We start from the raw sequence: 25214 nt of genomic DNA, 5'->3' as shown, positions 1-25214 counted from the left end.
TTCTAAAAATAACTTATTTTTTTAACTTGGGACTCCCCGCGGGACATTTTTTTTAGGAGAGAATATTAGGAAAAATGTAATAATTTGATCGATTTATCGATTTTTGAAAATTCACAATTTAGAATCGGGATTCCGATGTGGAATAAAATCCCCTGACGAGCAGGGAAACCTGCGAAACAGGCTTGTAGGGATGATATAGCCTGGGTTTTTTTTTTTTCCTGACCTAACGTATATATACACAGCCCGGCCCCCGGCCACATTTATTTAACCCAATGCGCCCCCTGAGTCGAAAAGTTTGGAGACCCCTGCTCTAGGCTGTCTATTAGTGGTGCATAAAAATAGATTTACATCCGAATCCCGATTCTAAATTGTGAATTTTCAAAAATCTATAAATCAATGAAATTATTAAATTTTTCTCTATATTCTCTCCCAAAAAATGACCCGCGAGGAGTCCCAAATTAAAAAACAATAATAATAATATTTTATTTGTATTATTTTTATTTAATCTGTCCTTTCTAATCCATTTTCTACCGCTTGTTACTCTCGGTGTCTCCTATCTGCTCAGGTAAATCATATTGTGTAAAAACGCTTTTACCCATCAATAACACGTTTTTTTTTTCTAACCCAGTGTGGCCCCCCGAGTCTAAATAAATCAATTAAATTATTACACTGGTTTAAATGTAAAAAAAATAAAAATAAATAAATACAAAAAAAAAGATCCCACCTCCAAAGACATGCACCTGGGAATATGCCCCCTCCCACCTCCAAAGACATGCACCTGGGAATATGCCCCCTCCCACCTCCAAAGACATGCACCTGGGAATATGCCCCCTCCCACCTCCAAAGGTTCTACCGAGGATGTCGTAGTCGTAATGGTTTGTACAGCCCTTTGAGACATTTGTGATTTAGGGCTATATAAATAAACATTGATTGATATTGGGTTTCACTATGTAAAGCGCTTTGAATCACTAGAGAAAAAGCGCTATATAAATACAATTCACTTCACTTCACTACATTTTTCCAATATTCTCTCCCAAAAAATATCCCGCAGGGGAGTCCCAAGTTAAAAAAAAAGTTGTCTTTTTTCAATATAATATTTTTTTTTATAATTCCTCCTAATTAATTTTCTACAGCTCGGAGTCAAAAAGTTCGGGGACCCCTGATCTAAGCGATCAATTAGATCTGTTGATGTACAGGTAGATCCTCAGAGTGCAGGACGATGCGGGCCCTCAGCGTCACTGTGATGATCTCTCAGGTCTCTTCGTATGATGTCGTTCACTGCAAACAGAAAATGAACAACTTTAGGCTTTTAGATGTAAATATAAACGGAATACATCCATCCATCCATTTTCTACCGCTTATTCCCTTTCGGGGTCGCGGGGGGTGCTGGCGCCTATCTCAGCTACAATCGGGCGGAAGGCGGGGTACACCCTGGACAAGTCGCCACCTCATCGCAGGGCCAACACAGATAGACAGACAACATTCACACTCACATTCACACACTAGGGCCAATTTAGTGTTGCCAATCAACCTATCCCCAGATGCATGTCTTTGGAAGTGGGAGGAAGCCGGAGTACCCGGAGGGAACCCACGCATTCACGGGGAGAACATGCAAACTCCACACAGAAAGATCCCGAGCCTGGATTTGAACCCAGGACTGCAGGACCTTCGTATTGTGAGGCAGACGCACTAACCCCTCTGCCAACGTGAAGCCTTAAACGGAATACAATGATTTGCAAATCATTTTCAACCCATATTCAGTTAAATATGCTACAAAGACAAAAAATTTGATGTTCAAACGAATGAACATTTTTTTTTTTGTGCAAATAATCATTAACTTTGGAATTTGATGCCAGCAACACGTGACAAAGAAGTTGGGAAAGGTGGCAATAAATACTGATAAAGTTGAGAAATTCTCCTTAAGCACTTATATGGAACATCCCACAGGTGTGCAGGCTAATTGGGAGCAGGTGGGTGCCATGATTGGGTATAGAAACAACTTCCATAAAATGCTGAGTAATTAACAAACAAAAATGGGGCAAGCTGTCGTATTTTACGCTTCATAATGTGCCACACATTTTCCATGGGAGACAGGTCTGGACTGCGGGCGGGCCAGGAAAGTACCCGCACTCTTTTTCTACGAAACCACGCTGTTGTAACACGTGGCTTGGCATTGTCTTGCTGAAATAAGCAGGGGCGTCCATGACAACGTTGCTTGGATGACAACATATGTTGTTCCAAAACCTGAATGGACCATTCAGCATTAATGGTGCCTTCACAGATGTGTAAGTTACCCATGCCTTGGGCACTAATGCACCCCCATACCATCACAGATGCTGGCTTTTGAACTTCGCGCCTATAACAATCCGAATGGTTATTTTCCCTCTTTGTTCTGGAGGACACTAATTTCCAAATATAATTTGAAACGTGGACTCGTCAGACGACAGAACACCTTTCCACTTTGCATCAGTCCATCTTCGGGCCGCTGGCTTCTCTCGGGCCCAGAGAAGCCAGCGGTGTTCTTTGGTGTTGTTGATAAATGGATTTGGCTTTTCATAGCAGAGTTTTAACTTGCACTTACTGATGTAGTGACCAACTGTAGTTACTGACAGTGGTTTTATGAAGTGTTCCTGAGCCCATGTGGTGATATCCTTTACACACTGATGTCGGTTTTTGATGCAGTACCGCATGAGAGATCAAAAGTCTGTAATATCATTGCTTACGTGCAGTGATTTCTCCAGATTCTTTGAACTTTTTGATGATTTTACGGACCATAGATGGTAAAAATCCCTAAATTCCTTGCAATAGCTCGTTGAGAAATGTTGTTCTATAACTGTTCGACAATTTGCTTACAAAGTGGTGACCCTCACCCCATCTTTGTTTGGAAGCTGCTTTTATACCCAATCATGGCACCCACCTGTTCCCAATTAGCCTGCACACCTGTGGGATGTTCCATATAAGTGCTTGATGAGCATTCCTAAACTTTATCAGTATTTATGGCCACCTTTCCCAACTTCTTTGTCACGTGTTGCTGGCATCAAATTCTAAAGTTAATGATTATTTGAAAAAAAAAAAAAAAGGTTTATGCGTTTGAACATCAAATATGTTGTCTTTGTAGCATATTCAACTGAATATGTGTTGAAAAAGATTTGCAAATCATTGTATTCTGTTTATATTTACATCTAACACAATTTCCCAACTCATTTGGAAACGGAGTTTGTAAACTATACAGTATTTACTTGTGTTTTCAATCTGCAGTTCTGTTAACGCCCACTAGGTTTCAGTATTCCCTTTCTTTAGTTCTTGTATTTCATGCTGCATGCATTTCTGGTATTCATATTTATGTTTTGCTTTTTTAAGAACTAAGTTGGCATTTTTGGGATTTATTTTAAAAAAGACATGCCTTGACTTTACTGTGATTCACACACGCTAAAAACCTTGCTATATTTACCACCGGTTTGACTATTTTATTTGCATGTTTAGCTACCTATTTCTGTGCCGGTAGGTCAGGTATAGCAAACATTTTGGTCCATATGAAAAAAAAGGCGAAAACGCTGGACAAATAAGAATATTTTAATTAAATTATTTCAATTTCACAATTTGACAATGCTCCAGACATGTGTCGACAAGTAAAAGAGTTGTGTGCAAGTGAAACCGGAAAGTGGATAGAAAGGTGCCTCAAAGCAAACCACAAGGGCTTGCAAGCAACCAATGTGTGCCCGTGTTCATTTGCAGACCAGACCACAAGAATCAAACGCTCCAGTTATCTTTAGATGTGTTGCTTGAGCTGTCTTTTGCACTGGATGTACCCCAGTTTTAAAATTGTGGCTACGGTTTAAAGGCTTAATCCTGTTGTTGTTCTTAAATGTATGAAAATTGGAACCAAACAGACTTTAAATACTGATTCTTAGGATCAAAAACCGAGTCTTGTGGATGAGTCTAAAACACAAAGCTCATAAGCTACCAGTAGCTCCGGTGACACCTCCAGAACTATTTCATTGGGGTGGGCAGATGGGGCCACTTTAAAGTATAAACTATAATGTCGGATCTTTATTCCACTGTATTAGTAAACTGGCCTAAAGCTATCAGAAATACTTAAAGGGGAACATTAGCACAATTTCAAAAGGGTTAAAAACAATAAAAAAATCAGTTCCCAGTGGCTTGTTGTATTTTTTGAATTTTTTTTCAAAATTTTACCGGTCTCGGAATATCCCTAAATAAAGCTTTAAAGTGCCTTATTTTCGCTATCTTCGAAACCACTATCCATTTCCCTGTGACGTCACACAGTGCTGCCAATGTAAACAAACAATGGGAATACCACAGCAAGATATAGCGACATTAGCTCGGATTCAAACTCGGATTTCAGCGATTTAAGCGATTCAACAGATTACGCATGTATTGAAACAGATGGTTGGAGTATGAAAATATTGAAGATGAAACTGAAGCTATTGAGCGAATAGCTATTGACGCTATTCATAGCCATAGCATGGCCGAATAGCTGCATTAGCATCGCAGGTAAAATGTGCGGACCAAACGATCAGGACTTTCGTATCTTTTGACACTGGAGCAACTTAAATCCGTCGATTGGTAAGTGTTTGTTTCGCATTAAATGTGGGTGGGAGGAAACGTGATATAGTTGCAAATGCATCTACAGGTTATCCATACATCTCTGTACCATGTCTGCTTTAGCACCGCCGGTAAATAGCATGTTAGCATCGATTAGCGTAGCATGTTAGCATCGATTAGCTGGCAGTCAACATCAACAAAACTCACCTTTGTGATTTCGTTGACTATCGTTGCAAATGCATCTGCAGGTTATCCATACATCTCTGTGCCATGTCTGCTTTAGCACCGCCAGGAAATAGCATGTTAGCGTCGATTAGCGTAGCATGTTAGCATCGATTAGCTGGGAGTCACGCCGCGACCAAATATGTCTGATTAGCACACAAGTCAACAACATCAACAAAACTCACCTTTGTGATTTTCTTGACTTTATCATTGCAAATGCATCTGCAGGTTATCCATACATCTCTGTGCCATGTCTGCCTTAGCATCGCAGATAAAATCAATCAATCAATCAATGTTTACTTATATAGCCCTAAATCCCACTGGTGACAATAATGACCCAGTGGGAGACACTTTGGTACATTCAATGGGGGTCTGGCGGCAGACACTTTCGCATTTTCGGGCCAGTGGTGCAACTTGAATCCCTCCCTGTTAGTGTTGTTACACCCTCCAACAACACACCGACGAGGCATGATGTCTCCAAGGTTCCAAAAAATAGTTGAAAAAACGGAAAATAACAGAGCTGAGACCCGATGTTTGTAATGTGAAAATGAAAATGACGGCTGTATTACCTCGGTGACGTCACATTCTGACGTCATCGCCTCCAGCGCGATGAACAGAAAGGCGTTTAATTCGCCAAAATTCACCCATTTAGAGTTCGGAAATCGGTTAAAAAAATACATGGTCTTTTTTCTGCACCATCAAGGTATATATTGACGCTTACATAGGTCTGGTGATAATGTTCCCCTTTAAGGGAAGGCCTACTGATATGTTTTGGTTTATCATGTAGTCTTGTTTTACTAAAGAACATTCTGACTCCTTTACCTCATTTACCTACCGGTAGTCTTCTTCGTCTACTTTCTTAACTTATTTTGATATTGTTGACCGACAGGGCAAGCGCTGAGCTGTAGCTGTCTAAGCGCGCAAAATCGTCAGGAAGGACGAGGTACAGCTCAGACATCTAAACCAGAGGCGCCATGTTTGGTACCGAGGACGTGGGAGGCATGCAACTGAGTCATTCTGATATTAGTCAAGTCTAAATATAGTTCTAAATATACTCCAGACAATAAACTTACAATAAAACATGCTGTTATTTTTGTCAAAGAGGTATCCAAAACAGGCGGGGCAATTATTTTGACTCGGAGGCCACATTTAGAGAAAAAAACATGTCTGGGGGTCGGTATACCTATTATTAAAAAACACTAATACAAAACCTCACAATAATGTCTGATTGAATGCTAAAAACGTCATGACAGACCGCCTTAAAAAAACGTAAAGGAATTTGACATTTTTCTATGAACGATAAAACACTGAATATTGACAAAATATGAACGTCACACCCCCTTTCGATCGACATATTTTACAATCAAGTGAAATGCAACAAAAATGCAATAAACAGTGAAATATGAACAAAATAAACCCACCTACAATCTGATACATCTGATATTTGCTGATTTCCCCCCAGGGATCAATAAAGTAGTTTCTATTCTATTCTATATATCACTAAGCTTTAGAAATTTTTGTTGTGAAAATCTCCTTTCGAGTCTGTGGAAATGCTTACCACCCACACTGCTTGGTGCCTGGTCTGACCTGCCGTGATGTAGATTACCAGAGAAACTAATTAGATGACCATAGTAACTAATTAGATTACCATAGTAACTGGTATATCATCCATAATGGCAGATTCCGACCATTGAAATACTTTGTAAAGTTCAATTAAATAAGTCATTTAATAACATCACTGAACAACATAATGGAAGCTACAGTTTCCATCTTAAAGATTTAAAAAAATTATTTGGGAATGTCCGGTAGGCCAGATTGAAAAGCACAACGGGCTTATATTAGAGCGTATCAAAACACAAATTGGTATGTCAGACTTAGCCCTGTCTTGGTTTAACTCTTATCTTACTGACAGGGTGCAGTGCGTCTCCCATAACAGTATGACCTCGGACTATGTTAAGGTAACGGTTGGAGTTCCCCAGGGTTCGGTCCTTGGCCCTGCACTCTTCAGCATCTACATGCTGCCGCTGGGTGACGGCTTTCACTGCTATGCTGATGACACCCAACTCTACATGCCCCTAAAGCTGACCAACACGCCGGATTGTAGTCAGTTGGAAGCGTGTCTTAATGAAATTAAACAATGGATGTCTGCTAACGTTTTGCAACTTAACGCCAAAAAAACTGAAATGCTGATTATCGGTCCTGCTAGAAACCGACCTCTATTTAATAATACAACTTTAACATTTGACAACCAAATAATAAAACAAGGTGACTCGGTAAAAAAATCTGGGTATTATCTTCGACCCAACTCTGTCCTTTGAGTCACACATTAAAAGCGTTACTAAAACGGCCTTCTTTCATCTCCGTAATATCGCTAAAATTCGCTCCATTTTGTCCACTAAAGACGCCGAGATCATTATCCATGCGTTTGTTACGTCTCGTCTCGATTACTATAACGTATTATTTTCGGGTATCCCCATGTCTAGCATTAAAAGATTACAGTTGGTACAAAATGCGGCTGCTAGACTTTTGACAAGAACAAGAAAGTTTGATCACATTACGCCTGTACTGGCTCACCTGCACTGGCTTCCTGTGCACTTAAGATGTGACTTTAAGGTTTTACTACTTACGTATAAAATACTACACAGTCTAGCTCCATCCTATCTTGCCGATTGTATTGTACCATATGTCCCGGCAAGAAATCTGCGTTCAAAAGACTCCGGCTTATTAGTGATTCCTAGAGTCCAAAAAAAGTCTGCGGGCTATAGAGCGTTTTCCGTTTGGGCTCCAGTACTCTGGAATGCCCTCCCGGTAACAGTTCGAGATGCTACCTCAGTAGAAGCATTTAAGTCTCACCTTAAAACTCATCTGTATACTCTAGCCTTTAAATAGACCTCCTTTTTAGACCAGTTGATCTGCCGCTTCTTTTCTTTTTCTCCTATGTTCCCCCCTCCCTTGTGGAGGGGGTCCGGTCCGATGACCATGGATGAAGTACTGGCTGTCCAGAGTCGAGACCCAGGATGGACCGCTCGCCTGTGTATCGGTTGGGGACATCTCTACGCTGCTGATCCGCCCCCGCTTGGGATGGTTTCCTGTGGACGGGACTCTCGCTGCTGTCTTGGATCCGCTTCGAACTGAACTCTCGCGGCTGTGTTGGAGCCACCATGGATTGAACTTTCACAGTATCATGTTAGACCCGCTCGACATCCATTGCTTTCGGTCCCCTAGGTTTTTCATAGTCAGCATTGTCACTGGCGTCCCACTGGATGTGAATTCTCCCTGCCCACTGGGTGTGAGTTTTCCTTGCCCTTTTGTGGGTTCTTCCGAGGATGTCGTAGTCGTAATGATTTGTGCAGTCCTTTGAGACATTTGTGATTTGGGGCTATATAAATAAACATTGATTGATTGATTGATTGATTGAAGTTGTTGAACTTTGGCCCGCGGCTTTGTTCAGTTTAGAATTTTGGCCCACTCTGTATTTGAGTTTGACACCCCTGATCTAAAGGATGCATAACGTAACCCCAGCCTCTACTGTAGCATCTATTCTATGCGCCTTATAATGCCTTATATATGAACAAAGTTAATATATAAGGCATTATTATAGTCCAAGTGGAGGAGTTCAAGTACCTAGGAGTCTTGTTCACGAGTGGGGGAAGAGTGGATCGTGAGATCGACAGGCGGATCGGTGCGGCGTCTTCAGTAATGCGGACGTTGTACCGATACGTTGTGGTGAAGAAGGAGCTGAGCCGGAAGGCAAAGCTCTCAGTTTACCGGTCGATCTACGTTCCCATCCTCACCTATGGTCATGAGCTTTGGGTCATGACCGAAAGGATAAGATCATGGGTACAAGCGGCCGAAATGAGTTTGGGGCTCTCCCTTAGAGATAGGGTGAGAAGCTCCGCCATCCGGGAGGAACTCAAAGTAAAGCCGCTGCTCCTCCACATGGAGAGGAGCCAGATGAGGTGGTTCGGGCATCTGGTCAGGATGCCACCCGAACGCCTCCCTAGGGAGGTGTTTAGGTCACGTCCAACCGGTAGGAGGCCACGGGGAAGACCCAGGACACGTTGGGAAGACTATGTCTCCCGGCTGGCCTGGGAACGCCTCGGGATCCCCCGGGAAGAGCTAGACGAAGTGACTGGGGAGGGGGAAGTCTGGGTTTCCCTGCTTAGGTTGTTGCCCCCGCGACCCGACCTCGGATAAGCGGAAGAAGATGGATGGACGGATGAACAAAGTTTTAAAATAGGCCATTCATTGAAAATGCGCCTTATAGTGCGGAAAATACGGTACTCACCGTCTTCCAGGTAGACACCGCCCAGGTCCTCCTGTTTGATGGCCAGTCGTTCCGGAGCCAGAGCCTCTCGGTCGGGTCCGACCTTGCCCGTTTGGAGCGGCGCCTTCTCACAAATGTCGCTTTGGACCAATCCCAAAGGTGGCGACTTTCCCAGGGACTGCACTACTTGCACGGTACTTTGATGTCTGGTCGATGAATATGCCTTGAATGAGTGCTTGACCTCAGGACCTTTACATAGTTTGTCTTGAGGTTTTTTAACAGCGACACCCTGATGGAGCGGGACTACTAAGGCATGGATGTTGGCGGGGTTTGACGCTGTAAGCAAGCCGCCGTGGAGAACAGCAGCATAGTTGTTATAGTAAAGTTGTTTGGTCGGGGGGTAGAGAAGCTCTGTGGTGTTGATTAGATTACCAGCTCTTGATTGGTAGAATACGGGCTGGAAATCCCGCTGATCCTCGTCTTTGTTTAAGAAGCGTGGCGGAGAGACACCGATGGCTTGGAGTTTGCTCCGATGCTCCGGCCAATGAAAGAGCGACTTCACTGACCTGCCAGAATGAAGTTGGATGTCTGAGCAAGCACACGGATTCATCCGCCTCTCATCCAGTGGCTCGGCTTTAACGGCTTGGATACAAAAAGGAAAGGTGCTCAGGCAATTATATACGGACGATATATTTCAGTCGTTGAGGACAGAAGATGGATTACCACTTATCATGGGGGTATAGACGAAGTGCTGGGGCTCACTGCGCTTCTTCCTCCCATTGATGACGTAGAAGTTGACTTTGGCTGCGTGGCAAATGGTACCGTCTCGATACGGAGGAACCTCAACCACCAGTACTTTCTGGAAAGGGTATCGTAACAACAGCACTTAGAACTTGTAATGCCCTTGAAATACGTCGCTGTATTTTCTACATGCTGCACTCACAGCATGGGAATTTTCTCGGTTCACAGTTGCCTCCACTTCCCAGATTTCCTGGCCATCTGAAAGAGGTGGTAGATACTGTAAAAATGTCACGTTTGTATTTGAATTACAAACGGTCGGTTATTTGCCTTTTGTTACTGATCGCTAACCTGCTGTCTCTATTTATATCCAAGTCGATCTTACCACATCCTGTTGACTGAAAAGCTAAACTATGCAACCATGAAGCTGTTGTGTAGTAGACTGGAACCGTTCTTTCACACAGCGCACAGTAGTATTCGATTTCAACGCTCCTCATGTTAAAAGTACACACACACAACATATCAGACTAGATATACTGTACATATGTATATATCTATAACCCCAACTCTAATCAACTGGAAAAATATAGAAAACGTTTTTGCAACATGTTACTAGGGTGATAAGTAAGCAGTTTTCTTTTCTAGGTAAACCACTTAGTGCAGGGGTGCCCACACTTTTTCTGCAGGCGAGCTACTTTTCAGTAGAAGCATTTAAGTCTCACCTTAAAACTCATTTGTATACTCTAGCCTTTAAATAGACTCCCTTTTTAGACCAGTTGATCTTCCGTTTCTTTTCTTTTTCTTCTATGTCCCACTCTCCTTTGTGGAGGGAGTCCGGTCTGATCCGGTGGCCATGTACTGCTCGCCTGTGTATCGGCTGGGGACATCTCTGCGCTGCTGATCCGCCTCCGCTTGGGATGGTTTCCTGCTGGCTGCGCTGTGAACGGGACTCTCGCTGCTGTGTTGGATCCGCTTTGGACTGGACTCTCGCGACTGTGTTGGATCCATTATGGATTGAACTTTCACAGTATCATGTTAGACCCGCTCGACATCCATTGCTTTCCTCCTCTCCAAGGTTCTCATAGTCATCATTGTCACCGACGTCCCACTGGGTCATTATTGTCACCGATGTCCCACTGGGTGTGAGTTTTCCTTGCCCTTATGTGGGCCTACCGAGGATGTCGTAGTGGTTTGTGCAGCCCTTTGAGACACTAGTGATTTAGGGCTATATAAGTAAACATTGATTGATTGATTGATTGATTGAATTGACCAACTCGAGGGGATCTACCTCATTTATATATATCATTTATATTTATTTATTTATGAAAGAGACATTTTTGTAAACAAGTTAAATGTGTTTAATGATAATACAAGCATGTGTAACACATATAGATGTCTTTCTTTCACGAAGACAAGAATATAAGTTGGTGTATTACCTGATTCTGATGACTTGCATTGATTGGAATCAAACAGTAATGATGATAACGCCCACATTTTCAAATGGAGGAGAAAAAAAGTTGTCCTTTCTGTACGATACCACATGAAAGTGGTTGGTTTCTGGCATCTAATTCATCCAGCTTCCATACACTTTACAAGAAAAACATTGGCGGCAAATTCCGTAGCTTGCTTGATTGACATTCACGGCACCCGAGGGTCTTGTGAGATGACGCTGGCTGCTGCCAGTTCATTATTATGAAAAAATGACAGAGAGGACGGCGAGAAACACTTTTTATTTCAACAGACTTTCGCGCCGTCCCTTCCGTCAAAACTCTAAAGGCCGACTGCACATTTCCTATCTTCACAATAAAAGCCCTGCTTCATGCTGCCTGCGCTAACAAAATAAGAGTCTCGGAAAGCTGGCGTGCACAAGTGATGTGCTTTCCGAGGGATCACTTGTGCACGCCAGTTTTCCGAGACTCTGTATTTAGTTAGCGCAGGCAGCATGAAGCAGGGCTTTTATTGTGAAGATAGGAAATGTCCAGTCGGCCTTTAGAGTTTTGACGGAAGGTACGGCGCGAGAGTCTGTTGAAATAAAAAGTGTTTCTCGCCTTCCTCCCGGTCATATTTTCATAATAATGATCTTGCAGCAGCCAGCGTCATCTCACAAGACCCTCCGGTACCGTAAATGTCATTTAAGTGACGTCTTGGTGAAGATTGATGATCACTAATTTTTAGGTCTATTTTTTTTAAAAGCCTGGCTCGAGATCGACGACACACCCCCCGCGGTCGACTGGTAGCTCGCGATCGACGTAATGGGCACCCCTGACTTAGTGGTACCAAAAATTAATGTGTTAATTAACTTTAGTGGTTTAATGTGTACCAAAAACTCTGGCTAGATCAGGGGTAGGGAAGCTATGGCTCTAGAGCCAGATGTGGCTCTTTTGATGACTGCATCTGGCTCTCAGATAAATCTTAGCTGACATTGCTTAACACGGTAAGTAATAAATAATTCCGCTGGTAATCACAGTGTCAAAAATAACGTTCAAATTAGAAAACATTCTCATGCATTTTAATCCATCCATCCGGTTTCTACCGCACCTGTTCAAGACGTCGCATTAACGGTAAGAATTATTTGATTTATCGTTGGTTTGCTTCAGAATAGAGTGGATCGTGAGACCGACAGGCGGATCGGTGCGGCGTCTTCAGTAATGCGGACGTTGTACCGATCCGTTGTGGTGAAGAAGGAGCTGAGCCGGAAGGCAAAGCTCTCAATTTACCGGTCGATCTACGTTCCCATCCTCACCTATGGTCATGAGCTTTGGGTCATGACCGAAAGGATAAGATCACGGGTACAAGCGGCCGAAATGAGTTTGGGTCTCTCCCTTAGAGATAGGGTGAGAAGCTCTGCCATCCGGGGGGAACTCAAAGTAAAGCCGCTGCTTCTTCACTTCGAGAGGAGTCAGATGAGGTGGTTCGGGCATCTGGTCAGGATGCCACCCGAACGCCTCCCTAGGGAGGTGTTTAGGTCACGTCCAACCGGTAGGAGGCCACGGGGAAGACCCAGGACACGTTGGGAAGACTATGTCTCCCGGCTGGCCTGGGAACGCCTCGGGATCCCCCGGGAAGAGCTGGACGAAGTGGCTGGGGAGAGGGAAGTCTGGGTTTCCCTGCTTAGGCTGTTGCCCCCGCCACCCGACCTCGGATAAGCGGAAGAAGATGGATGGATGGATGCTTCAGAATAACATTGTTATTAAAACGTATAAGAAACTTTTTATACTCTAGAAATGTTGGTCTTACTTAAAAATGCATGCATTTAGTTGTATTCAGTGTTGAAAAAAATATATTAGAAGCATTTAAGTCTCACCTTAAAACTCATCTGTATACTCTAGCCTTTAAATAGACCTCCTTTTTAGACCAGTTGATCTGCCGCTTCTTTTCTTTCTCCTATGCCCCCCCCCTCCCTCGTGGAGGGGGTCCGGTCCGATAACCATGGATGAAGTACTGGCTGTCCAGAGTCGAGACCCAGGATGGACCGTTCGCCTGTGTATCGGTTGGGGACATCTCTACGCTGCCGATCCGCCTCCGCTTGAGATGGTTTCCTGTGGACGGGACTCTCGCTGCTGTCATGGATCCGCTTTGAACTGAACTCTCGCGGCTGTGTTGGAGCCACTATGGATTGAACTTCCACAGTATCATGTTAGACCCGCTCGACATCCATTGCTTTCGGTCCCCTAGAGGGGGAGGTTGCCCACATCTGAGGTCCTCTCCAAGGTTTCTCATAGTCAGCATTGTCACTGGCGTCCCACTGGGTGTGAATTCTCCTTGCCCACTGGGTGTGGGTTCTTCCGAGGATGTCGTAGTCGTAATGATTTGTGCAGTCCTTTGAGACATTTGTGATTTGGGGCTATATAAATAAACATTGATTGATTGATTGATTGATTATATGGCTCTCACAGAAATACTTTTTAAAATACTTGGCTCGTATGGCTCTCTCAGCCAAAAAGGTTCCCGACCCCTGGGCTAAATGATCAGACATGTACTTTGTCTTATTGACGGTGTCAAACAGAGGCATTTATCCCTTCATTCAAGCGATGAACTATTGTAATAAATGTCTCACCTCGTGTCTTCTCTGAGAACATCACCCTAGAGTCGCAGGTAAAGTTCTGCCCAGTCAAGAACATGATTTGTCCACCGTGTACCGAGCATCTGTCCAAGTTCTGCTTATTGACTACGGGGATCTCCTGAGCAGAATGCTGAGCTGTACAAACAAAACAACTGTTAATTAATTAATAAGATCAGTATAGAAATCCTTGACGGCTCCTGGTCTAGTTCCTTACAGCATTCAATGGGCTGTGAGGCCACCTGAAGAGACACCAACTGGCCTCCGGGCTGCGGTAAATGGACACGGAACACCAAGCGAACCCGAGTGTTCTTGCGTCCCATGTTTGTCTCGCCGTACCTCAGCTCAATGTCTACATTCCTCAGCTTCAAGATTCCCACGCAGTCAATCCTAGGGGTTGGTAACAAAGCCTTAACCTGGATCATGATTTGGGCTATTCTGTGCCAGATCAGTATTAAAACTCAATTATTTGAAGTATGTTTGTTGTATTTTGGCTGCTGACAGAACACATCCAATGTGATCTGTGATCAAGTCTCTGTCAGTCGGTAAGTGGAGTGAATTGAAGTGAATCATATTTATATAGCGCTTTTTTCTCTAGTGACTCAAAGCGCTTTACATAGTGAAACCCGATATCTAAGTTACATTTAAACCAGTGTGGGTGGCACTGGGAGCAGGTGGGTAAAGTGTCTTGCCCAAGGACACAACGGCATTGACTAGTATGGCGGAAGCGGGGATCGAACCTGCAACCCTCAAGTTGCTGACACGGCCGCTCTACCAACCGAGCTATGCCGTCCCCAACAACTATGGATACTGGGGCATGGAATCGGTCAGTTTGTGGTCGGTTTTTTGGTGCTGCCGTTGCTAGACCAGGATCAGCTGTGGCTGTAGAGCTCAATTCATGACCTTCATTCTCGGCCCAACCTGATGCAGGTGTGGGTGGTTTCACATAGCGCCATAACAATTATGTACTCGTATATTTTCTAGGAAAAAAAAAACATACTGGTACATTTCCAACAGCAGCAACATTAAAATAAAAGGCCATTACAGACAGAACATACTTTAGAACGATGTAAATATAAACGGAATACAATGATTTGCAAATCCTTTTCAACCCATATTCAGCTGAATGCACTACAAAGACAAGATATTTGATGTTCAAACTCATAAACTTTTTTTTTTTTTTGCAAATAATATTTAACTTAGAATTTCATGGCTGCAACATGTGCCAAAGTAGTTGGGAAAGGGCATGTTCACCACTGTGTTACATCACCTTTTCTTTTAACAACACTCAATAAACGTTTGGGAACTGAGGAAACTAATTGTTGAAGCTTTGAAAGTGGAATTCTTTCCCATTCTTGTCTGTGGGTCTCCGCTGTGGTATTTTACGCTTCATAATGCGCCACACATTTTCGATGGGAGACAGGTCTGGACTGCAGGTGGGCCAGGAAAGTATCCACACTCTTTTACTACGAAGCCACGCTGTTGTAACACGTGGCTTGGCATTGTCTTGCTGAAATAAGCAAGGGCGTCCATGATAACGTTGCTTGGATGACAACATGTGTTGCTCCAAAACCTGTATGGACCTTTTAGCATTAATGGTGCCTTCACAGATGTGTAAGTTACCCATGCCTTGGGCACTAATACACCCCCATACCATCACAGATGCTGGCTTTTGAACTTTGCGCCTATAACAATCCGGATATTTATTTTCCTCTTAGTTCCGGAGGACACCACGCCCACAGTTTCCAAATATAATTTGAAATGTGGACTCGTCAGACCACAGAACACTTTTCCACTTTGCATCAGTCCATCTTAGATGATCTCTGGCCCAGCGAAGCCAGCGGCATTCCTGGGTGTTGTTGATAAATGGGTTTTGCTCTGCATAGTAGAGTTTTAACTAGCACTTACAGATGTAGCGACCAACTGTTGTTACTGACAGCGGTTTTATTACGTATTCCTGAGCCCATGTGGTGATATCTTACACACTGATGTCTGTTTTTGATGCAGTACCGCCTAAGGCAGTGGTGTCAAACTCAAATACAGAGCGGGCCAAAATTTAAAACTGAACAAAGCCGCGGGCCGAGGTTGAACAAATTAACCCTTTAATAGGGACCCAAACAAGTTTTGCATTGAATATTGACCAAGCAAGGCTTATATAACTTTATAGTGACATGCAAAATCCGGTTTCAAATAATAATAATAATTCAAAAATATCAATGGCATATCAAATAAAATAAAAACCCAAATTTAATGCCTTTTTCGGCGGCGGGTTTGAGTTGGGGCGGGGTTTGGTGGTAGCGAGGGGTGTATATTGTAGCGTCCCGGAAGAGTTAGTGATGCAAGGGGTTCTATGTATTTGTCCGGTTGTGTTTATGTTGTGTTACGGTGAGGATGTTCTTCCGAAATGTTTGTTTGCTGTGGGTTCACAGTGTGGCGCATATTTGTTTAAAGTGTTAACCTTGTTTATATGGCCACCCTCAGTGTGACCTGTATGGCTGTTGACCAAGTATGCCTTGCATACACTTGTGTGTGTGTGTGTATGACAGTGGGCTGGCACGCTGTTTTTATGGAAGAAAAGCGGACGTGGCGACATGTAGAGAACGCCAAAAGCAGTGCTTTTACTGCTCGCCCCCAATATTATTGTCCGGGTGGAAATCGGGAGGGGCACTGAACTTCGGGAGTCTCCCGGGAAAATTGGGAGGGTTGACGAGTATGAGTATTAGCGGTGAATGCGGTGTTACAGCGGCGGGCCAGCTCTAATGTTAATTTGATATTGCCTCAAGGGCCAAATGAAATTACACGGCGGGCCAGAGTTTGACACCTATGGGTGCCCACACTTTTTCTGCAGGCGAGCTACTTTTCAATTGACCAACTCGAGGGGATCTACCTCATTTATATATATCATTTACATTTATTTATTTATGAAAGAGACCTTTTTGTAAACAAGTTAAATGTGTTTAATGATAATACAAGCATGTGTAACACATATAGATGTCTTTCTTTCACGAAGACAAGAATATAAGTTGGTGTATTACCTGATTCTGATGACTTGCATTGATTGGAATCAGACAGTAATGATGATAACGAACACCCACATTTTCAAATGGAGGAGAAAAAAAGTTGTCCTTTCTGTACAATACCACATGAAAGTGGTTGGTTTTTGGCATCTAATTCATCCAGCTTCCATACACTTTACAAGAAAAACATTGGCGGCAAATTCCGTAGCTTGCTTGATTGACATTCACGGCACCCGAGGGTCTTGTGAGATGACGCTGGCTGCTGCCAGTTCATTATTATGAAAAAATGACAGAGAGGAAGGCGAGAAACACTTTTTATTTCAACAGACTTTCGCGCCGTCCCTTCCGTCAAAACTCTAAAGGCCGACTGCACATTTCCTATCTTCACAATAAAAGCCCTGCTTCATGCTGCCTGCGCTAACAAAATAAGAGTCTCGGAAAGCTGGCGTGCACAAGTGATGTGCACGCCAGCTTTCTGAGGGATCGCTTGTGCACGCCAGTTTTCCGAGACTCTGTATTTAGTTAGCGCAGGCAGCATGAAGCAGGGCTTTTATTGTGAAGATAGGAAATGTGCAGTCGGCCTTTAGAGTATTGACGGAAGGTACGGCGCGAGAGTCTGTTGAAATAAAAAGTGTTTCTCGCCTTCCTCTCGGTCATATTTGAATAATAATGATCTTGCAGCAGCCAGCGTCATCTCACAAGACCCTCCGGTACCGTGAATGTCATTTACGTGACGTCTTGGTGAAGATTGATGGTCACAAATTTTTAGGTCTATTTTTTTTTAAAAGCCTGGCTGGAGATCGACTGACACACCCCCAGCGGTCGACTGGTAGCTCGCGATCGACGTAATGGGCACCCCTGGCCTAAGGGATCAACGGTCCGTAATATCATCGCTTACGTGCAGTGATTTCTCCAGATTCTCTGAACCTTTTGATGATTTTGCGGACCGTAGATTGGTAAAAATCCCTAAATTCCTTGCAATAGCTCGTTGAGAAATGTTGTTCTAAAACGGTCGGATAATTTGCTCATGCATTTGTTTACAAATCGGTGACCCTCGCCCCATCCTTGTTTGTGACGTGAATTATATTTATATAGCGCTATTTCTCCAGTGACTCAAAGCGCTTTACATAGTGAAACCCAATGTCTAATGTTTACATTTACAAACCAGTGTGGGTGGCACTGGAAGCAGGTGGGTAAAGTGTCTTGCCCAAGGACACAACGACAGTGACTAGGATGGTGGAAGCGGGGATCGAACCTGCCACCCTCAAGTTGGTTGCACGGCCGCTCTACCAACCGAGCTATACCGCCCTACTAAGAGGAACCCTTAGGACAGGTAAGCCCTGGGTGATTGACCCAGAGATGGGATATGACACTTGGACTTGGAGATAAAACGGGGTACTGTGTGGGATATGGCCCCCTAAAATATGAAGGTATGGCCCATGATCTTTGTAGAGTGCTCTGCATTAAGTTTTTTTTTGTGAATTACTCAGCATTTCATGGAAGCTGCTTTTATACCCAATCACGGCACCCACCTGTTCCCAATTCGCCTGCACACCTGTGGGACGTTCCAAATAAGTGTTTGATGAGCATTCCTCAACTCTATCGGTATTTATTGCCACCTTTCCCAGCTTCTTTGTCACGCATCAAATTCTAAAGTTAATGATTATTTGCAAAATAATTTTTTTTAATGAGTTTTAACATCAAATATGTTGTCTTTGTAGCATATTCAACTGAATATGGGTTGAAAAGGATTTGCAAATCATTGTATTCCGTTTATATTTACATCTAACACAATTTCCCAACTCATATGGAAACAGGGTTTGTAGAAGCATTACGGTCCGTGTCGGCTACTTACACCGCTCTCATATTGTTACTTGGTTGGAGAGGGATTTCCAACATTTTGGTCCCATTGACCATCCTTTCCGTGCTGGGTGTGGTCACGGTCTTGCCAGTGATGCGGTGGACCTGGTAGAAGGCGTGGGGTTTCAGCAGCCTCTCGTCGGCTGTCCCGATGAAGACAAGCAGCCCCAGCGGAGTTGTCCCTTGATAACCGTGGAGCTTGCAGGCACAACGAAAGCGGATTGAAAACTCTTAATTACTTGCAACAAACTCCAATAAATAAACCTCCTGGTGGGGATGTCTTTCCACAGGCATGACAAGCGCTAGGAAAAAAAAAGCAGCATCAGTTCATTTATTTAATTGCCGGATCAGTCAATAAAGCTACTGTATTTCCTTGAATTGCCGCCGGGCATATAGTATGCGCTTGCCTTGAAATACTCTCTTCGCAAAATAATTAGCGAATGCTTAGTATTACTCGTGACGTCATCATTTTCAAAATGGAGGAGGCTGATTTCAATCATTTGAAATCGCATAAAGGGAAGAAGAGTAAGAGCTATTCAGTAGGATTTAAGGTCCAAGCTATTGGATATGCTAAAAAGAACAGTAAGCAGCCATGTTTTATTAATATACCTGTGGAGCCGACGGTCCGACAGACAGGCAGGACACGCTGTAGCCCGGCCCAAGATGGCGGCGAGGAAACGCCGCATGAGCAGAAAGGAGGAGCGAAAGAGCGACCTGGACTGAGGTTTTATTCAATCAATCAATCAATCAATCAATGTTTACTTATATAGCCCTAAATCACTAGTGTCTCAAAGGGCTGCACAAACCTCAACACAAACCACTACGACATCCTCGGTAGGCCCACATAAGGGCAAGGAAAACTCACACCCAGTGGGACGTCGGTGACAATGATGACTATGAGAACCTTGGAGAGGAAGAAAGCAATGGATGTCGAGCGGGTCTAACATGATACTGTGAGAGTTCAATCCATAATGGATCCAACACAGTCGCGAGAGTCCAGTCCAAAGCGGATCCGACACAGCAGCGACAGTCCCGTTCACAGCGGAGCCAGCAGGAAACCATCCCAAGCGTAGGCGGATCAGCAGCGCAGAGATGTCCCCAGCCGATACACAGGCAAGCAGTACATGGCCACTGGATCGGACCACACCCCCTCCACAAGGGAGAGTGGGAGATAGGAGAAAAAGAAAAGAAATGGCAGATCAACCGGTCTAAAAAGGGAGTCTATTTAAAGGCTATTGAAAAATAACAAAGTAAAACTGCTCAAGCCATGTCCTTCCTTGGTGGTCCTGGGAACCCGCAAGACGACGGCTTGAGACCGTCACAATACCGTAGCTGCGTTTGTTAAATATGAGTCATTAAATGACTCCCGCCTCCTGGTGGTAGAGGGCGCTAGTGATCCTTCTTGCGACTATTCGGCTGCAGAAGAAGTGAAATGAGTGACGTGATTGTGGTGGGACGGATATGACGCGGCGGGTGCACGATGTAAACAACCGGGCTGAAAGAAAGCATGTTCCAGTCCTAAATACCCAGTGTATTATTCACACAATAACACTTCATGTTGGCAGTGGTGGGATAAAGAGATCACCCACGGAGCAGAACGGGAGGGGGAGTTGTCCGAGGATAATTCTGTCGTCGCCCGCATTTGAGGAGCCGAGCTAACTGATAGCAGCGATCTGATAGCGGTTTTCTAAACTGGACTTTCAGTCATCATCGTCATCATCATCATTTATTTGTATTCCTTTCATGAAAATGCAAGGGCTTCACGGTGGCAGAGGGGTTAGTGCGTCTGCCTCACAATACAAAGGTCCTGCAGTCCTGGGTTCAAATCCCAGGCTCGGGATCTTTCTGTGTGGAGTTTGCATGTTCTCCCCGTGACTGCGTGGGTTCCCTCCGGCTTCCTCCCACTTCCAAAGACATGCACCTGGGGATAGGTTGATTGGCAACACTAAATTGGCCCTAGTGTGTGAATGTGAGTTTGAATGTTGTCCGTTGGCCCTGCGATGAGGTAGCGACTTGTCCAGGGTGTACCCCGCCTTCCGCCCAATTGTAGCTGAGATAGGCGCCAGCGCCCCCCGCGACCCCAAAAGGGAATAAGCGGTAGGAAATGGATGGATGGATAGATCACTTTATTACTGTTCCAGGTAATATAGGAAGATCTCCATCGAGACAGAGAAGCTATTAAAACTGAAGAAAGATAAGGAAGACTTCTATAAACAAGTTATCGATGCTTTTGATCAGAAGGAGCTGGCGTGGATTTCATTTATAAGTAAAGGTAAGACTATAATAACGTTGTTTTTTTAATTAAATGTGCTTTTCATGATGGTATCCTTACATCACACTCAAATTGTTACTGCATGTCTTTGGTAAGCGCCGTAGTGAGAAGAGGTTTTAAATTAATTAGCGCCCCGGCGGCAATTCAAGGAAATACGGTAATTTGTATTTTTTAAATTCCTGCTTGGTGTTTCAACAGCCGTGTCTTGATCATGGACTTTGTGAGGAGCTCTGCTGTGTTAAATAAATACATTTCTGCACACGTACAGTTTGCTTCTGCTTATTTCAATAAGTAGGACGGACAAGAAGTGAGGGCAAACCGTCTTATCTCACTTGAGTGGATGAAGCCAAGTACCTGAACTTCTGGGTGTCCGCCACTGAGTGTCTTGACCGGTCCGCGGCTGCCCTCGGTCTCGTAGTGGGCTCTGTGGTGAGATCTCGGCTGGTGCTGGATCACCAGCTCGTACTGACTGGACTTACTGGGCAATGCCCACTCTAGAGAGGGGAGCGGGACTAAGGAAAGGCCTCTTGAGGGAAAAAGATCATTTAACGTTAGGGAAGAATAAAACAATAACAGACCAAAGTGATTACATACCGAAATGGTTGAGAAGACCATGAAGTTGGGACGACACAGAAGTTTCCAGACGTGGCCACCGCTCCTTCCCTCTCACACACGCAATCTAACCTGAGGTTCGGCCCATGGGCACTATTCACCATTTCTTCCAGGCCTTTTCTAGAGATCTGCATTTGGGTCTGAAACACGCCTTGAACCTGCCTTTGAGGGGTGTGGTATGAACCCGGCAGTTCGTAAGGCAAGGGGATAGGACTGGGACTTCGGGAGCGTTGTTTGACTGGAGTGGCACCCTGACAGGTGAATATCTGGTCATGGGTGCGCTTGCCCTGTGGTGAGACAGAGCGGGAGCGGCGCTGGACCTGTGGTGAGCGCATGCCTTGGTGCTGAGGCAGGAGGAAGGGCTCATCGGTAAAGCTGTTACCTCCAGAGGCTCCTGGTAAGGAGTGGGTAGAAGAAGTGTGGATACCCTGGATGTAAGGACAGAGGTCTAGGGTGGACAACTCTGTGGAACGTGTGCTTGGCGAGGCTGATGGAGAGAATCCTTCTGCTACCCAACCGGTGGAGGAGTTGCTACTGGCAGGGCTTGCAGTTTCTCGGTAGGCCCCGAGGACTTTGGAGCCAAGGCTCTGCTCCAGGGCCTGAGAGCTGAGGGAATCCCCTGATGGAGTGATCTCAATCCTGGGGCTGGGAGCTGGGATGATCCCAGTTGTTGTGGCCAAAGCCATGGAGTCAAACAGCATCTCAGACGATGAGCTTTCTTTAGCAGGACTATCCTCGACGAACGTTGCGTTGACCCCCAGTAGTGGGGGGCGATCGCCATTTTCTGTCAATACAACGAAAGGCGGATTAAACGACCGGGTGGTGAAGGTCACCATGTGAAAACTGAGTTTTATTGGTGTAGACTACTTCTTTGCTCTGTCAGGATCCGCCTCCCGGATCAGACATAGTTTTTGTTCTTGAGTCCTTTTGTGTGTTTTGATTATTTTTGGACTCTTCCGATCCCTTAGTTTGAGCACTTCCTGTTTCATTTTGTCACCATGGTTACAGTACTTGATTTGTTCCACCTGCTATGATTTTTACACACACCTGTTTCTCATTGTTTGCATGAGTATTTAAACCTGCCTGCTACCTTAGTTCTGTGTGGATTGTTTCTGTCTTTTACAGACGGCCTCGCCATGGGTGTAACTTCCTCGTTCTTCTGCTTCGTCTCCTTGTGTGTGCAGTTTTTTTATCAAAATCCGTAGATGTTTTAACGTGATTGGGCGGGCAAGGTGTTTATATTGTGGGAAAGCGGACGTAAAAACAGGCTGTCCCCACTAAGGTCCGTTTGGAGCTGGAGGGGCCGTGGCCTCCAGCTCCATTGAATTTCGGGAGATTTTCAGGAGGGAGAGGCTCTGAATTTCGGGAGTCTCCCGGAAAATCCGAGAGGGTTGAAAAGTATGTCAGATGAAACAAATATCTTGCTTTTTGACCACAAGACCCAAAAATATGTTTGGAGGAGAAAAGGTGAGGCGGTGGTAGTGTTATGCTCTGGGTCTGTTCTGCTGCCAATGGAACTGGTGCTTTACAGAGAATAAATGGGACAATGGAAAAGGAGGATTACCTCCAGATTCTTCAGGACAACCTAGAGGTTGGGTCTCGGGCGCAGTTGGGTGTCAATGACCCCAAACACACGTCAAAAGTGGTAAAGGAATTGCTGAATCAGGCTCCAATTTAGGTTTTAGAATGGCCTTGCCAAAAGTCCTGACTTAAAAGTGTGGACAATGCTGAAGAAAGAAGTCCATGTCAGAAAATGGTAGTGGTTTGTGTTGTGGTTTGTGCAGCCCTTTGAGACACTAGTGATTTAGGGCTATATAAGTAAACATTAATTGATTGATTAATTGATTGATTGATTAAAAACCAACAAATTTAGCTGGACTGTACCAACCTTATTGCAGTGAAACTTGCCAAGGAACATGTAACAAAATATTAACATTGCTGTATGTAAACTTTTGACCTAGCACATTTTCAGTAGACCCAAAATAAATTCATAAAAGAACCAAACTTCATGAATGTTTTTGGTGACCGACACACATGTGCTCCAATCACTCTATCACAAAAAAATAAGAGTTGTAGAAATGACTGGAACCTCAAGACCGCCATGACATGATGTTCTTTACAAGTGTATGTCAACTTTTAACCGCCACTGTATTTGCTTTCATTCTAGTAGGGAAGATATAAAAGATACACACCTTGGATGAAACCATCAGAGAAGGCATCCTCTGGCGGATTATAAAGAAACAGATCCGCAAAGTCCAAGTCCTCCTGACTGATGTCAGACGTCATGTCCCCCGCCGTGATTGTTTCGTTAGACCGATTTCTGAGCAAACGTGTCGACTGCAAGAAGCGACAGTATGGGATCGGTAGTTTAAGGGAGGGGCTCGAATCAAAACCACAACCATGAGTAAAAACAACAAAAAAAAAACCCACTTCCTGATGACAACCTGACTTTGTGAGTGGGAGTGAGCACAATGCACCTTGTTTATTGTTTGTGTTAGATTTTCAATGTTGGAACATTTTTATTGTGGTTATTTTGAGTTTTATACGTGATTGATGAGGCCGTGACCCTTGAATGTAGTCCAGAATGTTGTATATGAAAGGATAATAAATACTCCATTAGCCCAGAAATATTATTTATCACCACTAGAGGGTAGTGTTGCACAACTGCTTTCCTCTGTGTGATCACTGTGAATGGATTAGCCGAGTAATATTATATATCACCACTAGAGGGTAGTGTTGCACAACGGCTTTCCTCTGTGTGATCACTGTGAATGGATTAGCCGAGTAATATTATATATCACCACTAGAGGGTAGAGTTGCACAACTGCTTTCCTCTGTGTGATCACTGAATGGATGGATGGACATTCTTAGGCAGGGGTCTCAAACTCAATTTACCTGGGTGTGGCCACTGTATGCAGAGTCTGGGTGAGGCTAAGCCGCAAGAAAATATTAAAAAAAACATCTTATTAAAATGTCTTTATTTTTACTTTCTACACAAAATAAAACCAAAATATAAATGAACAAAATGAGTATTGTACCATATGTCCCGGCAAGAAATCTGCGTTCAAAAGACTCCGGCTTATTAGTGATTCCTAGAGCCCCAAAAAAGTCTGCGGGCTATAGAGCGTTTTCCGTTCGGGCTCCAGTACTCTGGAATGCCCTCCCGGTAACAGTTCGAGATGCTACCTCAGTAGAAGCATTTAAGTCTCACCTTAAAACTCATCTGTATACTCTAGCCTTTAAATAGACCTCCTTTTTAGACCAGTTGATCTGCCGCTTCTTTTCTTTCTCCTATGTCCCCCCCTCCCTTGTGGAGGGGGTCCGGTCCGATGACCATGGATGAAGTCCTGGCTGTCCAGAGTCGAGACCCAGGATGGACCGCTCGTCGGGACCCAGGCTGGACCGCTCGCCTGTATCGGTTGGGGACGTCTCTACGCTGCTGATCCGCTTGAGATGGTTTCCTGTGGACGGGACTCTCGCTGCTGTCTTGGATCCGCTTGAACTAAACTCTCGCGGCTGTGTTGGAGCCACTATGGATTGAACTTTCACAGTATCATGTTAGACCCGCTCGACAACCATTGCTTCCGGTCCCCTAGAGGC

The 25214-nt window shown here is 44.3% G+C and overlaps 1 protein-coding gene across 1 annotated transcript; it reads right to left on the bottom strand.

Annotated features, from left to right (window-relative positions):
• On the bottom strand, positions 1–23962 carry LOC133544559 (nuclear factor of activated T-cells, cytoplasmic 2-like). Its single transcript, XM_061890041.1, has 10 exons — positions 23807–23962; positions 21597–22398; positions 21357–21528; positions 18726–18928; positions 14071–14243; positions 13851–13991; positions 9999–10054; positions 9779–9914; positions 9077–9697; positions 1–1278 (listed from the first exon to the last, which is right to left on the bottom strand). Exons 1-10 carry the CDS (start codon positions 23898–23900, stop codon positions 1205–1207), a joined length of 2472 nt encoding a protein of 823 aa, XP_061746025.1. The 5' UTR covers positions 23901–23962; the 3' UTR covers positions 1–1204.
• Positions 23963–25214: the final 1252 nt, after the last annotated feature.

Source organism: Nerophis ophidion, linkage group LG02 (assembly GCF_033978795.1).
Source record: "Nerophis ophidion isolate RoL-2023_Sa linkage group LG02, RoL_Noph_v1.0, whole genome shotgun sequence".
In the NCBI taxonomy this organism is placed as follows: Eukaryota; Metazoa; Chordata; class Actinopteri; order Syngnathiformes; family Syngnathidae; genus Nerophis; species Nerophis ophidion.
Note: the sequence above shows the minus strand (reverse complement) of the source record. Positions and strands in the feature narration are given on the sequence as shown.